This window comes from Chiloscyllium plagiosum, chromosome 9, assembly GCF_004010195.1.
Source record: "Chiloscyllium plagiosum isolate BGI_BamShark_2017 chromosome 9, ASM401019v2, whole genome shotgun sequence".
Lineage (NCBI taxonomy): Eukaryota > Metazoa > Chordata > Chondrichthyes > Orectolobiformes > Hemiscylliidae > Chiloscyllium > Chiloscyllium plagiosum.
In genome coordinates, this window is record NC_057718.1 from 26,649,074 (window position 1) to 26,663,764 (window position 14,691).

Here is a 14,691-nt window from a genome sequence, read left to right on the forward strand (position 1 = left end):
ACCGAGGTTAGGCTGATTGGCCTATAATTTTCCATCTTTTGCCTTGATCCTTCCTTGAACAAGGGGGTTATAACAGCGATCTTCCTGGACTTTCCCTGACTCCAGTGACTTTTGAAAGATCTCAACCAATGCCTCCATTATTTCTTCAGCCACCTCCCTCAGAACTCTAGGATGTAACCCATCAGGGCCAGGAGATTTATCAATTTTAAGACCTTTTAGCTTTTCTAGCACTTTCTCTTTTGTAATGGCAACCATACTCAGCTCAGCCTACTGACTCCCTTTAATTGTTGGGATATTACTCATGTCTTCCACTGTGAAGACTGACACAAAGTACTTATTAAGTTCTCCTGCTATTTCCTTATCTCCCATCACTAGGCTTCCCAAGGGCAACTAGGGACAGGCATTAAATGCTGGTCAGCCAGTGACACTCACATAACACAAAAAAATGAATAAATGAAAAAAAAGACATCCAGGAAAATAAACAAAATAATAAACTCTATGATCATCGCCACAAAGAAAAGAAAAGCTATAAATATATCAGTCTCCAAGAGTCCTTCAAACAATAACTATCCTTTAATATATTCAGAACAATTGCTATTGGCATTTAGGATAGAAGAAATGCTCTGAATAATTAGGTTGAATAGGTTTTTGTCTGTGAGGAAGATCTTGAGCCATCATGATTTGTGACTGCTGAAAGCCCTTTATATTCTTGCAATCAGTAAGTCAATTATGTTTGATTTTTTTTTTGCACTCCTTTACTCTTTTTGAGTCCTAGTTATTCTGTTCCTTTTCCTGTCATAGCATTTTTTCCTCCTCATTGTTTCTCTTGTCTATAAAATAGATCATTTTCTGAGCTCATTTTCTTCATTTTTCACTGCAATGCAAACAGCCATCAGGCCAAGTTTCTAATCACCAATATTAACAAAAGCATACCTGGTATCTATTAGGAAGTGGAGGAGAGATAACTGCCTTGTAGAAACCATGCACAGATTATGCCTTTCTAATAGGAAGTCTGTACCTTGAAAGCTAATCTGCCCATTGCCTTTCTCACATGCTAGCTAATAGACTGCATATTGTCAGCATTTCCCATTTTTATATGACCATTACAAAGATGTTATCAGAGTTAAAATGAAAAACGATTCTGGAATGCAAAATTTCTCCCTATCAAAGTCTCTACAACATGTACCTTAACTTGTTTTTCATGCCCAATTACAGGATTTGTGCCAGGACATTTCTACCAAAGCATAAAACTTTGTGCTCCATCGTCACATGGCTTCATTGTCATATGCTTCTGCATCTTGGAATTCTTCAGTCATCTTGATTTAAATAATACATTTTATATACTGCTTTTACATTGTTCGTGCCAAAGTACACTGCTTCACATTTTCCTATAATATAGTCCGTGTCAGATTTTGCCCACTGAATCAACTTACCTACATCTGTCTGCAACGTCCTTATGCCTCCTTCACAATGTTTTCTTACCAATGTTAGAGTCATTTGTAAATTCAGCTACCATGACTTTGCTTCCTTCATCTAAGTTTTTGATGTAATTATAAAAATCCTAAAACTGTAGGACTGAACTCATCATGTCATGTCAATTAGACATAAATCCATTTGTGCTTGCTGTCTCTTTTTTGACACATTCACAAACATTCACTCACGCCTAGTAGTAGCATTATGTCACATCTATAAGATGCAGTACAGAAAGTCACCAAGGCTCCTCAGACAGCACCTTACAACTACCACAATGATATAGAAGATCAGGCACAGCAGATACATGGAAACTCCACCTGCAATGTCCCCTCCATGCTACTCACCATTCAGACTTTGAAATCTATTTCCATTTCTTCATGTTGTTGGGTCAAAATCCTGGAACTCTCTTCTAAATGGCATTGTGGGTATACTGCACAAATGGAAAATGGACTGCAGGAAAATGGTTCAGGAAGGCAGTTCACCACCACCCAACATGGAATGAGCAAGTATGCTGGCCCAGCCAGTGACACATGCATCTCAGGAAATAATTTTTAAAAGCTGTTTCCAAGTTTCAACAAATTGTGGATGTTTTGTTACTCTGCATGTTTCAAAGCTATATATTATACACACAAATATATAGAGAGGCTCAATTTACAACTGTCTGATTTTATTAGAAATCCTTAAGCCAAAGCAAAACAAAGCTACCTCCTTCAAACTACCTCATTAGCGACTTGGCACACTTGGGATGTTCTAGGTAGAAGTTTGAACAAATTTACATTACCTTCCAAAAAAATCCCTTTAATTCTGAGACTCCATAAATAATTCACATGTCTAATTGGGACAACTGCAATCTCACCACATGTGCGGGTTCCATTATGAAGCTAAGGTAAGACCAGTTCTTTATTGTTCTCTGATTTCCAACTCTGACCTTTCTTAATAAACACAGGTCACCCTTTGAAGTGCAATACATCAGGTCAGTTTTACAGCTTCACAAAAACCAACTACTTTTAGTATCCTACATTTAAAAACTCGAAACCCCAAACTACAAACTAATCTCCCAAATCTATGAATCATAAAATTGGACATTTTTACCACCTCAGTTGAAAACAAATATATCTATTATATAATTATCATAATGGCAACAGCATAAACACTATTAACAGTACCACCAATTTAGCAGTAATTTACAAACTTTACTAGCAAACCACAGGACAATAGAATTCATTTTAACATATCAGCAATATAAATAACAGCCAATGTGAGCCTACACCACAGGACTCAGGGCACGTCAATACAGTTTCAAAATCACGTAACATAACAGAGTAAAGAAATAGTCAAGAATCCTATTTCAGGTATGGCAGACAATGGCAAAATTAGAAGAAGTGTATTAATTAAACTGGAAGAGATAAATAATAAATGGGTGAATAAAGTATCAGTGCTGAGGGACAGGTTACAGGGTATGGCTGAAATAAGAATTCTATAGACAAATGCACAGAGTGTAAGGAATAAATTAAATGAGCTGCAAGTACAAATTCAAATTGGAGATTATGATATAATTGTCATTACTGAGATATGGCTGCAGGATAGATGGGATTAGGAACTAAATATATCAGGTTATAATGTTTACAAGACGGAAGGGAAAATGGCAGAGGGGGTAGTGTAGCCTTACTGATTAGAAGCAAAATTATTTCAATGGTGATGGAGGATAAGATGGGGGGAAAGCATTTAGTGAAGATCATATAGATGGAAATAAGGAACAGTAAGGAATTTAAAACTGCAATAGGTGCTGTGTATAGACCTCCTGGTAACAGCTCTGAAATGCTAGATTGTATAAATTCAGAAAGTAGGCAAGGGTGATGCAAAGCCAGAGTAGAATCAATGGGGGATTTTAACTTTAACATAGATTGGTAGAGGCAAACAAGCACTTGTCAGAAAGATAGTGAATTACTGGAGTGTGTTCAAGATAGTTTCCTACAGCAAGGGGACAAGCAATTTTAAAGTTAGTAACAAATAATGAGCCAGATTTAATTAGTAACTTCATTGTACATGAACATTTATCAAATTATGATCATAACATGTTTAAGTTGATTATAGCTCTTGAAAGTAAAAAACATGCATCAGCTACTAGAGTTTTAGATTTAGGTAAGGTTGACTTTAACAAGATGGGACAGAGATTGTCCACTGTAAATGGGGAAAATCTGCCAATGGGTAAAACAACAGAAACATTAAACATAATATAAATCCAGCTTATACTTCTGAAAGGGAAGAGGTCCAATTCACATAAAAGAACAGGTACGGAAACTAAAGAAATAAGGGACAGCGTAAAACTAAAACAGTTTACAAAAATGCAAAAAAACAGCACCGATTCAGCTGAATGGGAAATATACAAATACCTGCAAAGGGCCACAAAGCAGTTTATAAAAGCTACTAAAACAAGATTATGAAACAAAACTTGCCAGGAACATCAAAGTCAAGAAGAAATTTTCTATTTACATAAAGGGGAAGTGGGTGGTCAGGAGCAAAGTTGGCCTACTAAAGATTGAAAATGAAGATATTGTCAATAACTGTGAAAAAATGGCAGACATGTTGAATAATTACTTGGCCTCAGTATTTACAGTAGAAACGGAGGATAGTTTGCTGGACATCCTAAAGAAATTAATAGTGGTTCAGAAACAAGGAATGATTAAAATTAGGGTAATTAAATATCAGTAATGATGAAGTTAATGGAATTAAAGAGTGACAAGTCCCCAGGACCTGACACTTTCCATCTGAGGAATTAAAGAAAGTAGTGGAGTACATTGTTGATACCCTAACTATAATCTTTCAGAATTACCTCGAGATAGGAGTTGTCCCCCTGGATTGGAAAATTGCATACGTCACTCTGCTTTCTAAGAAGGGCCAAAGAGGAAAACCAGGTAATTACAGACCAGTCAGCCTAACACTTTTCTGGGGAAATTGTTGCAGTCTACAATCAAGGATGTAATAACTGAACACCTTGAAAATCTTCCATTAATTGGGGAAAGCCAGCAAGGATTCATGCCATATAGATCATGTCTGACAAACTTCACTGAATTTTTTGAAGAGGTGATTAAGGTAGTGGACAGGTGAATATCTACAGATGTTAACATAAACTTTCAGAAGGCATTTGATAAAGTCCCATATAAGGGACTATTACCTCAGGTAGAAGTCCATGGAATTGAGGACAAATTACTGACATGGCCAGGAAATTGATTACGTGGCAAGTTACAGAAAGTGGGATATTTGGTAAGTACTCAAATTGGCTGGATATATCCAGTGGTGTTGTACAAGGGTCTGAATTGGGCCTCAATTATTCACATTATTTATTCATGACTTGGATAATTGCATAGAAAGTCAAATATCCAAATTTGATGATGACACAAAGTTAGTGGCATTGTTGACAGTGTTGATGATAAAAATCATAAAATCATTTAATTATAAAATTATATAGGCCATAAAATTGCAAAGGGGCACTGATAGACTAAGTGAATGGGAAAAACTGTGGCAGATGGAGTTCAATATTATCCATTTTGGACAGAAAAGGACAGATCAGGAAACTTTCTAGATGATACAAAATAAATGCAGTGGATATCCAAAGAGACTTTGGGGTTTCGGTGCACAGACATTTAAATTGTGATGAACAGGTGCAGAAAATAATTAAGAAAGTTAATGGAATGCTGGCTTTTGTATCTAGAGGACTGGAATACTAAGATACAGAAGTTATGCTGCAGTTATACAAAACCCTGGTTAGATAATACTTGGAGTACTGTGAACAGATTCGGGTTTCACATCTTAGTAAGGAGATTTTAGCCTTAGAGGGAGTACGATGCAGGTTTACAAGAATGGTACCTAGACTTCAGGGATTAAGTTATGAGGAAAGATTAGATAAATTAAGCTTTTATTCTCTGGAAGTTGGATGGATAATAACATTTCTGTCGTTGCTACTCATTTAAAGAACAGAAGTACAACCTGACCAGAGGATTACAGACAGAGTGTGTCTCTGTACCAACGGTATCTCATTTCCAGAATGGCACTAAAACGAAATCTACCTCCATGTCCTCTGTTGCAATTGAACATATGACCATGAGCAGAAGCCATCGCATCAGCAATGTTACTTTGTGGATCACATGGGTACTTTTGATATGCATAATGCTGAACTGTGAAGCAATAAAACATTGAAGATTTGTCATTCTCAAGCTGACTTGTGTGTTTCAATTTCACCATGGCTAGAAACAGGAGAATGGGAAGTACCAAAGCAATCAATGTTCTCGGAAAACGAGTGTTAGATGTGCTCTTCTGGAGCCTTGGGGAGTTTATGTCATTGGAAGGTTGTTGACTTGTGCTACAAACTGAAGTCTACTCTTATTTAGAAGAAGAGAACTCTGTTCTCCAAATGACCTACAGACTGAGCCTCTTGTAAATTAAACATATCTCCTTCAGAGAGGACATGTTGTCAATGTCATTCCAATGAGCGCACTATCTCTTAAGCATGCCACAGCTGTTACCTCACACAACAAGGGGATGGCCCTCCTGTTTCTCTTTTAGTTTTCTCCTCAAACTTGACTTATCCCTTTTTGAGTAGCTATGTTGTTCCAGTGCTTCTCTCTCCTCAAGATTGCAACCTCGCTAAAGGGTCATGACACTTGAGGAACTGTATTGGAGGATGCCACCCAACCTGCCAAAACGCCTGAGCCTTAAGAGTACGAAGCTGGTGCCTTGCTCTGTGATGATCCTTGTGCTCAGGCAGCATCAGTTGGTGTCTGAACCTCTGGCAGGGTCATTAACTCCCCTTACAAAGGGTAAGCCTTATTAGCTAACAGTCAACACAAATCTCCACAGCTTTATGAAGAGATACCACATCTGCGAGTGCTGGGGTAAAGGTATAATAGCAACATCCAGGAAAGCATATTGGCATGAAATCTTTCCTGTAATCACTCAGCAGCTTGATGTTTAGGAATCAAATCTTTACTTTTGAAGTATTTCCCTGGCTGGTCAATTGTTGTCTTGTTCATGGATAAAAACAATGATCACTGTACTTTACAACGGTAAATCCTGCATCATTTTTAACTTGAATGCCCCAATACACCTTGAATTCATGCCTTCTTGAAAGCAGTATACCTTACCTCCATCTCACAAATGATGGTGCTACTGCCTGCAAGGTGCCAATAATATCTGATACCTGGAAAGCGCTAGTTGGAAGAAAGTGCAAGGCCACTTTGACTTATGCAGCCACAGGAAGATCATGGCAACAGTTTCTAGGAACCTTCAGATGTCTGTCAATGAGGGTACTTAGGTAAGCAACCAAGTGCCTGGACTGGCACAGCAATCTGTAGCCCTGAGGCTCTGAAATGAGAGGGTATCTTCTGTTTGAGGCTGAGGTTTTTGCTTCAATTAACTTCCTGCTGTGTGTTCCTCACACCAGCACCTCTGCTACCTAGAACCTCTGACACAGATATTGTTCCTTAGCAAACTCAGAATATCTTGATCCCTTTTTCTCTTGTGTCCTTTTTTTAACCAGAATGTACAGTCTTCTAGTCTTATGAGCCTGGGACACGTAAATAGAAAGACCTATCTGACATTAGCCATAATGCACTCAACCCCCACAAAATGCCTTTAATAAGAGTGCAGAGATAGAAAAGGTGATATTTTTCACTCAGAACAACTGAATGCCTGCAAATATAGGGTCATCTCCGAGTCTTCATTTGTCAACAACTTGCAGGATGCTGCTCCTTCAAAAGGAAAGTCAAAACTGGAGTTTAATAAGCTGACAAACTTGTTAAGAAGCTTAAATAGCCATTTAAATAGTTCAGGTGGGTTACCTCTTCTAGTGCTTGTTATAGTCTTTTAAACTTTGAAATGCTGGTTTCACATTGGGAAATCAACACACTAATCTGAAAAGCACATACAGGGGACCTCCAACCCTTCCTTCCTGCCCTCTAAGTCTAATAAAAATCCAACTTTTACTCTGCCCATGTGCAATGGATGTCTGTGGTGCTCAGTCTCAGCTGAACAGATATTTAGCAGCACAAGGAACTGTCATTTAAAGAGCCAGACATCCAACTTGCAAGTGAAGTGTTTTTGAATTACTTTTGCTTTTGCACTGATTTATGGTGTTGAGAAGATTGAGCAAGCACATAGACAGTTAAAAGAAACAATAGTTAAAAAATCCAATTCTTCTGGAACAAAGCAGCTGCACTTTCTCAGCACAAAGCTTCACACAATAAGAGCACAAAGCAAGCGTTGTATTCAGATATGGAAGTGATTGAATCCTACAGTTTCCTTCCATAAAAGAATTACATATGACATCAAACAGACATCCAAAGACTTGGTGACATGGTTAAAATGTTCTGCCTTAGACAGCAACTAGCTCGTCATTTAAAAAGATAGAAAAGAAAGTATTCCTAATTGATGTAATCTGTCATGGTATTAAGAAATTTCCAACATTGATTGTTACCTGTTTGAAGCATTCTTTCCTTTAATCTCCCTTGGTGATGGAAGGGCAGATGGTGTGCTAAAACTTCGATGGAAACCTAAACAGAAAGAAAATTCTTGTTTGATAACAAATGTTTTTAAATGCAAGATAAACCAGAATAAAATAATTTAATCAACAAATATAAACATTAGACTATATAATAAGGACAAATTAAACAATGCCCTCAAAAATGTAAACAGAGACCTTAGTCAACAGAAGGATGACATTTGGGTTTTGGTAACCATGTTATAGCAACTTAGTTTGTCCCTCTCTCCCACTATTTCCCCAGATCTAAACAATTTTTTTTCCTTCCAGTGCTTATTCAATTCCCATTTTATCACCTCCACCACATCCTCAAGTACAACGCCACTTCTCTAATCCATCTGTATAACTGAGGTCCACCATAACTGGAAACATTCTTCTGGACTCTTTCTAAAGCCTTCCTTTCTAAAGTAGAGTGCACAGGATTGGATACAACAGTCCAATTAACGATCATAACTTTGTCAGTTTTGTACTGTATGTGACTTTCTTTTTTCTCAAAATCAGTTGGACCTTTATTGCCAATTTAAAAACACTTACACAGGAAATGGAATCTGTATATAATGGGTGCATACACCTGAAAGCACATATAGGAGCAAATGACGCAGATCCTGGAATCAGTATTGAAAACAAAAAATGCTAGAAATCACAGCAGGTCAGATCAGGAGAGACAGCAAACTAATGTTTCGAGCCTGGATTATTGCATTCACCTATTTGTCTATTGTATTTGCTGCACCTAATGAAGCCTACTCTGCATTGGAGGAACCAAACGGGGACTGAGTGAGGGCTTTGCAAAACACTTCCAATCCACGCGCATGACCCCACTTTCCCATTGCTGGTCATTTTAACACAGCATCCTGCTCACACGTTCACTGGTCTGTGCTCGGCATGCTGCAATGTTCCAGTGAATCATAACGCAAATTGGAAGAATAACATCTCATCTTCAGATGAGGCACTTTATAACCTTCTGGACTTAATATTAAGTTCAACACCTTCAGATTGTGAACTCACTCCCATTTCATCCTTTCCTTTAGGTTTACTTGTTATACTCTCTGTCAATGTGTCCTCTCTAGCCTCCCCCCACTCCAGTGGGATCATCTGTCCTTTCCTCTTTGGCAGTTTGAAACACCATTGTTCTGCCATTCTCACATTCTGATCATTTAATCTGCACTATCAGTGCCTTTTCTCCCCTGAACTCCACCCCCCAACGCCACTATTGCATAAATGCTGTCCCCTCCACACATCACATCAGCTCTGATGAAGAGTCATCTAGACTCAAAATGTTAGCTTGCTCTGGCTCCGCAGATGCTGCCTGACCCGCTGTGATTTCCAGCATTTTTTTAAAAACACATGTGCAGCCATTAAAGGACTGTTTAGCCTTAAATCCTCAACAGCAGATTGGGAGGATAAATTGCTAAGAGAGGAACAATTCATCACATTAACTTACTTCTACATAAACTTTACTATGTTTTCCCATATCCTTTCAAGGGACATAAGCCTTACTGGCCAAACCAGTATTCCTAACTAGCTTTGAGAACATGATACCTTGAACTACCTTCTTGAACAGTTGTAGCCCATCTACAGTGCTATTAGGAATGGTGTTCCAAATTATTTACCCAGCAACAATAAAGGAACAGTAATATAGTTCAAAGTAAGGATGATGTTTGGTTTGGAGGGAAACTTACAGGTGGTGGCACTCCCAAGTGACTTCTGCTTGGGACTTCTAGTTGGTACAGGTTAGGGTTTTGGATGGTTTTGTAAAAAATGGTTTAGCAAGTTGCTGCATTGCATTTAAGCTGGTTCATGTTGTTGATCTTATGTATCAGTGATAAAAGGAATAAGTGTGTAAGTTCATCAATTAGGCACTGATGAAGTAAGCTACGTTGTCCGAATGGTGTTGAGCTTCTTGAGTGTTTTGCAGCTGCACTTATCATGCAAATGAAATATATTCCAACACAGGTTATGGGAAAATCAGGAAATAAGTTGCATGTTTGAGGATTCCCAGCTGCAGACCTACCTATGTAGCTACAGTATTCATGTGGCTGATCCAATTATGTCCAATAATTGCAAAACCTGCACCTCCTCCCTCACCTCCATCCAAGGCCCCAAAGGAGCCTTCCACATCCATCAAAGTTTTACCTGCACATCCACCAATATCATTTATTGTATCCGTTGCTCCCGATGTGGTCTCCTCTACATTGGGGAGACTGGACGTCTCCTAGCTGAGCGCTTTAGGGAACATCTCCGGGACACCCGCACCAATCAACCCCACCGCCCTATGGCCTAACATTTCAACTCCCCCTCCCACTCTGCCGAGGACATGCAGGTCCTGGGCCTCCTCCACCACCGCTTCCTCACCACCCAATGCCTGGAGGAAGAACGCCTCATCTTCCGCCTCAGAACACTCCAACCCCATGGCATCGATGTAGATTTCACCAGTTTCCTCATTTCCCCTCCCCTTACCTTACCCCAGCTCCAACCTTAGAGCTCAGCACTGCCCTCATGACCTGTCCTACCTGCCTATTCATTTATCTCTTCACTCTGCAGGTACCCTGCCTCTATTCCAGATGAAGGGTTTTTGCCCGAAACGTCGATTTCCCTGCTCCTCGGATGCAGACTGACCTGCTGTGCTTTTCCAGTACCACTCTAATCTAGACTCTGGTTTCCAGCATCTGCAGTCCTTGTTTTTACCTACCTGATCCAATTATGTTTCTGTCAGAGTTAACCCTCAGGATAGAAAGTTTATAGCCAGAGATTCAATTATAATTATGTCCTTGATCAGCAAGGGAAGATGGTTAGGTTCTCTTGTGTTTGAGACATTCTGTTTTTAAAAATTCATACACAGGATGTGGGCATTACTATTTAGGCCAACATTTATTGCCCATGCCTGACTACCTAGTAGATGTTGATTAGCTGCTTCCTTGAATAGCTGCAGTTACTGGAGTGCAGTGACACCAACTGTGCTGTTGGGTATGGAGTCCCACCATTCATGATTGAATGGGTTCGGACTGCGAAGTTTCAATTTGATCCATTTACTGTGGGATTGTTCAGCACTGTCTGTTGCATACTACTTCCATTGTTTGGCACGCTAGTAGCCATGTGCAATAGGTTGATAACTTATTGCTAGATATGCCTTGTGAGCTTCTGGCATACCCTCCAGTTGACTTCATTGAACCAAAGTTGCTAGTAATGGTAGAATGGAGAGTGTGCCAGACCATAGCACTACAAATTGTGGTTTCATATGATTCTGCTGCTACTCGCTATAATGATAATGCAATGGTCAATCCTAATGATACTGTCATGGACAGACGCACCTGTGATAGGTAGATTGGTGAGGATGAGGTCAAATAGATTAGTTTTTCTTGTTAGTTCCTTCATCACCTTCCACAGATCCAATCTAGTAGTAATGTCATTTAGGACTCTATAAGCTTGGTCAATAGTGATACTACTGAGAGAAAGTGAGGACTGCAGATGCTTGAGATCAGAGTCGAAAAGTGTGATACTGGAAAAGCACAGCAGGTCAGGCAGCATCCAAAGAGCAGGAGAATCGACGTTAAATGTTAGGCAACTACTGGGCCATTCTTGATGGGGGAATTCAAGTCATAGAGTCATAGAAGTATACAACACAGAAACAGACCCTTCGGTCCAACTTGTCCATGCCGACCAGATTACCCAACCTGATCTAGTCCCACCTGCCAGCACCCAGCCCATATCCCTCCAAACCCTTCCTATTATTATACCCATCCAGATGCCTTTTAAATGCTGCAATTGTACTAGCCTCCACCATTTCCTCTAGCAGCTTATTCCATACACATACCACCCTCTGCGTGAAAAAGGGTGATCCTTCACCTAGAGTGCATTCTATGCCCTTGCTCAGTGCTTCAACCAAGTGTTGTTTGACATGGAGGAATACTGATCAATAGCTACGGTTAGGGGACAATAGGTAGACCTCAGCATGAAGTTTCCTTACCCATGTCAGATTTAACATCAGAGACTTCATAGGTTCTGGTGTCAATGTTGAAGATTCTCAGGAATTTACCTCTTGACTGTAAACCACATGCTGCTGCCACTGATGGGCCTGTCCTATGGAGGGACAGGGCACACCCAGAGATAGTATGGTGGTGTCTGTGTTATAGTCATATTCATGGAATCATACTTTATAGACAATGTCAAGTGATTGTTTGACTACTCTGTGGGGCTTCTCTTTCCATTTTGTTACAAGCCCCATTGTCCTGGTATGGAGGTTTATTCAGAGTATCAAGACTGTATTTGGCATTGTCATTTCTGGAACCTAGGGTAGATATTGGGTGATCCGTCTGATGTCATTCTTTTGTTTAGGGTGCATTGTAGTTTGGTGCAACTGAGTGGATTGCTAGGCCATTTCTGTTTGGCTATTGGTTGGTTGGGGCACACTTAATTCTGGATTACATCTTTATACTTCAGCTAGGTTTTGTCAAAGATCATAGTTTTTGTTTCATCCAGTGTTGTTGGGGATCTCAGGAGGAGGTACAGATAGATCAAATAAAAGCAAAATAGTGCAGATGCTGGAAAGGTGAAACAAACTGAGAGTATCGAAGAAATTCAGTGAGTCCGGCAGCATCCATGTAGAAAGGAAGGGAGCTAATGCTTTGACTCTTCTTCAGAACTTAAAGGTTTTAGAAAATGTTTTTTTCTCTATACTTTTTACAGATGTAGAGATGGGGCAAAAGACACAAATGGTGTAGAGACCGAGTGTAAAAAAAAACAGATGGGTGCTAACAAACTAAGGTATGAAGGGGATAGAAAGGGTCCTTTCCTCTAAGAGCGAAGTAAACAAGACATGTATGTGTGTGTGAATCAAAAATAGAAATTGCTGGCAAAACTCAGCAGGTCTGGCAGCATCTGTGGGGAGAAAGCAGAATTAACGTTTTGAGTCCAGTTATTTTATTTGGAATGTTAACTCTGCTTTCTCTTCACAGAGTCAAGATTAGAGTGGTGCTGGAAAAGCACAGTAGGTCAGGCAGCATCCGAGGAGCAGGAAAATTGATGTTTCAGGCAAAAGCCCTTCATCAGGAATGGGCTCTTCACAGATGCTGTCAGAGCTGCTAGGTTTTTCCAAGAATTTGTATTCTTGCTTCAGGGGTGGCATGGTGGCTCAGTGGTTAGAACTGCAGCCTCACATTTCCAGGGACCTGGATTCAATTCCAGCCTTGGGCAACTGTCTGTGTGGAGTTTGCACATTCTCCCTGTGTCTGAGTGGGTTTCCTCTGGGTGCTCCAGTTTCCTCCCACAGTCCAAAGATGTGCAGGTCAGGTGAACTGGCCATGCTAAATTGCCCATAGTGTTAGGTGCAACAGTCAGAGGGTAATGGGTCTGGGTGGGTTAACCTTCAGAGGGTTGGTGTGGACTTGTTGGGCTGAAGGGCCTGTTTCCACACAGAAAGGAATCTAATCTAATCTTCTCCAGCATCTACTGTTCTTGGTTTTATTTAATTGTTATTTATGTGTATCTGTTTGTGCATGTGGGTTTGGGGGTGTGTGTGGGCATGGTGGGGAGGGAACAAAAGAATGAAAGGAAAATGGAAAACAAACATAATGTGGTCCATTTCCAAAGTTATAGAATTCAATCTTGAAAAAAACATTTTTGAATACCTTCCAGTTCTAAAGAATAGTAATTCCAGATTAACTTTGTTTTGTAACATTAAGTTTGTCTCTCTCTCTCTCTCCACAGGTGTTGCCAGCCCTCCTGAGTTTCTCCAGCATTCCCTGTGCTTGTTAGTGAAGATAGATCATCCCCTTGGCACTTCAGATTGAAGGTTATTGTAAATGCCTCAGGCTTCTCTTTTGCTTTCCATCATTACAGTTGGGGCACTTCCTCTTCCAATTAGTTTCAATTGTTTGCCACCATTCATGACTGGATGTGCCAGTTCAGCAGAGGTTTGATCTTGTCTATTGGTTGTGGAATCACTTGTTGGGGGGTGGTGGGGCCTAGTGGTATTATCGCTGGACTGTTAATCCAGAGACTCAGGTAATGTTATGAGACCTAGATTCGAAGCCTGCCATGACAGATGATGGAATTTGAATTCAATAAAATTCTGGAAATATGTGTCGATGATGGCCAGGAAACTAGGGCTGATTGTTGGGAAAAAAAACATCTGGTTCACTACTATCCTTTAAGGAAGGAAACTGCCATCCTTAACTGGTCTGACCTATACATGACTACAGACCCACAGAAATGTGGTTGACTCTTAACTGGCCTCTGGGTAATTATGGATGGGCAATAAATGCTGGCCTAGCCAGGGATGCCCTTCTCTTGTGAATGAATAATAATAAAAAACTTAGTTTTGACTTTTATATGCTGTTTCCTCTGTTACCATGTATGAAACCTTGTGTTCTAGCTTTACCATGTCTCAGCAATTCTACTGAATTATGTTTGCATAGACACCACCTGTGATCAGAAGCCAGCATGGATTCATTGAATCAGATCTCCAAGCTCTGCTCAATAAGGTTAAAGGAAGAGCTGGGTCTGGATGCCATCAAACTGTTCAGTGTTGGATAATTTGTGCTTCCTGGAAACAGGTGGCACTAGGACTAGGATTAAAATGCTGGGAAAAAAATTGAATGATGCCACCAGAGCTGAAAGCATAACGTAAGAGATGGTGTCTCTTTTACTTCTTGTCCAAAGTGGTTTGAAATACACTTCATTCTCTT

General features: G+C 39.9%; 1 protein-coding gene across 7 annotated transcripts in view; it reads right to left on the reverse strand.

Moving 5' to 3' along the window:
- The window catches only part of LOC122552711 (CAP-Gly domain-containing linker protein 4-like), a 265,059-nt gene that overhangs the window by 31,314 nt on the left and 219,054 nt on the right, over positions 1-14,691 (reverse strand). For all 7 annotated transcript variants that reach the window (XM_043695603.1, XM_043695604.1, XM_043695605.1 and 4 more), the window contains one exon: positions 7,946-8,021. In XM_043695603.1, the coding sequence (XP_043551538.1) occupies positions 7,946-8,021 (76 nt within the window). The remainder of the gene's footprint in view (positions 1-7,945; positions 8,022-14,691) is intronic.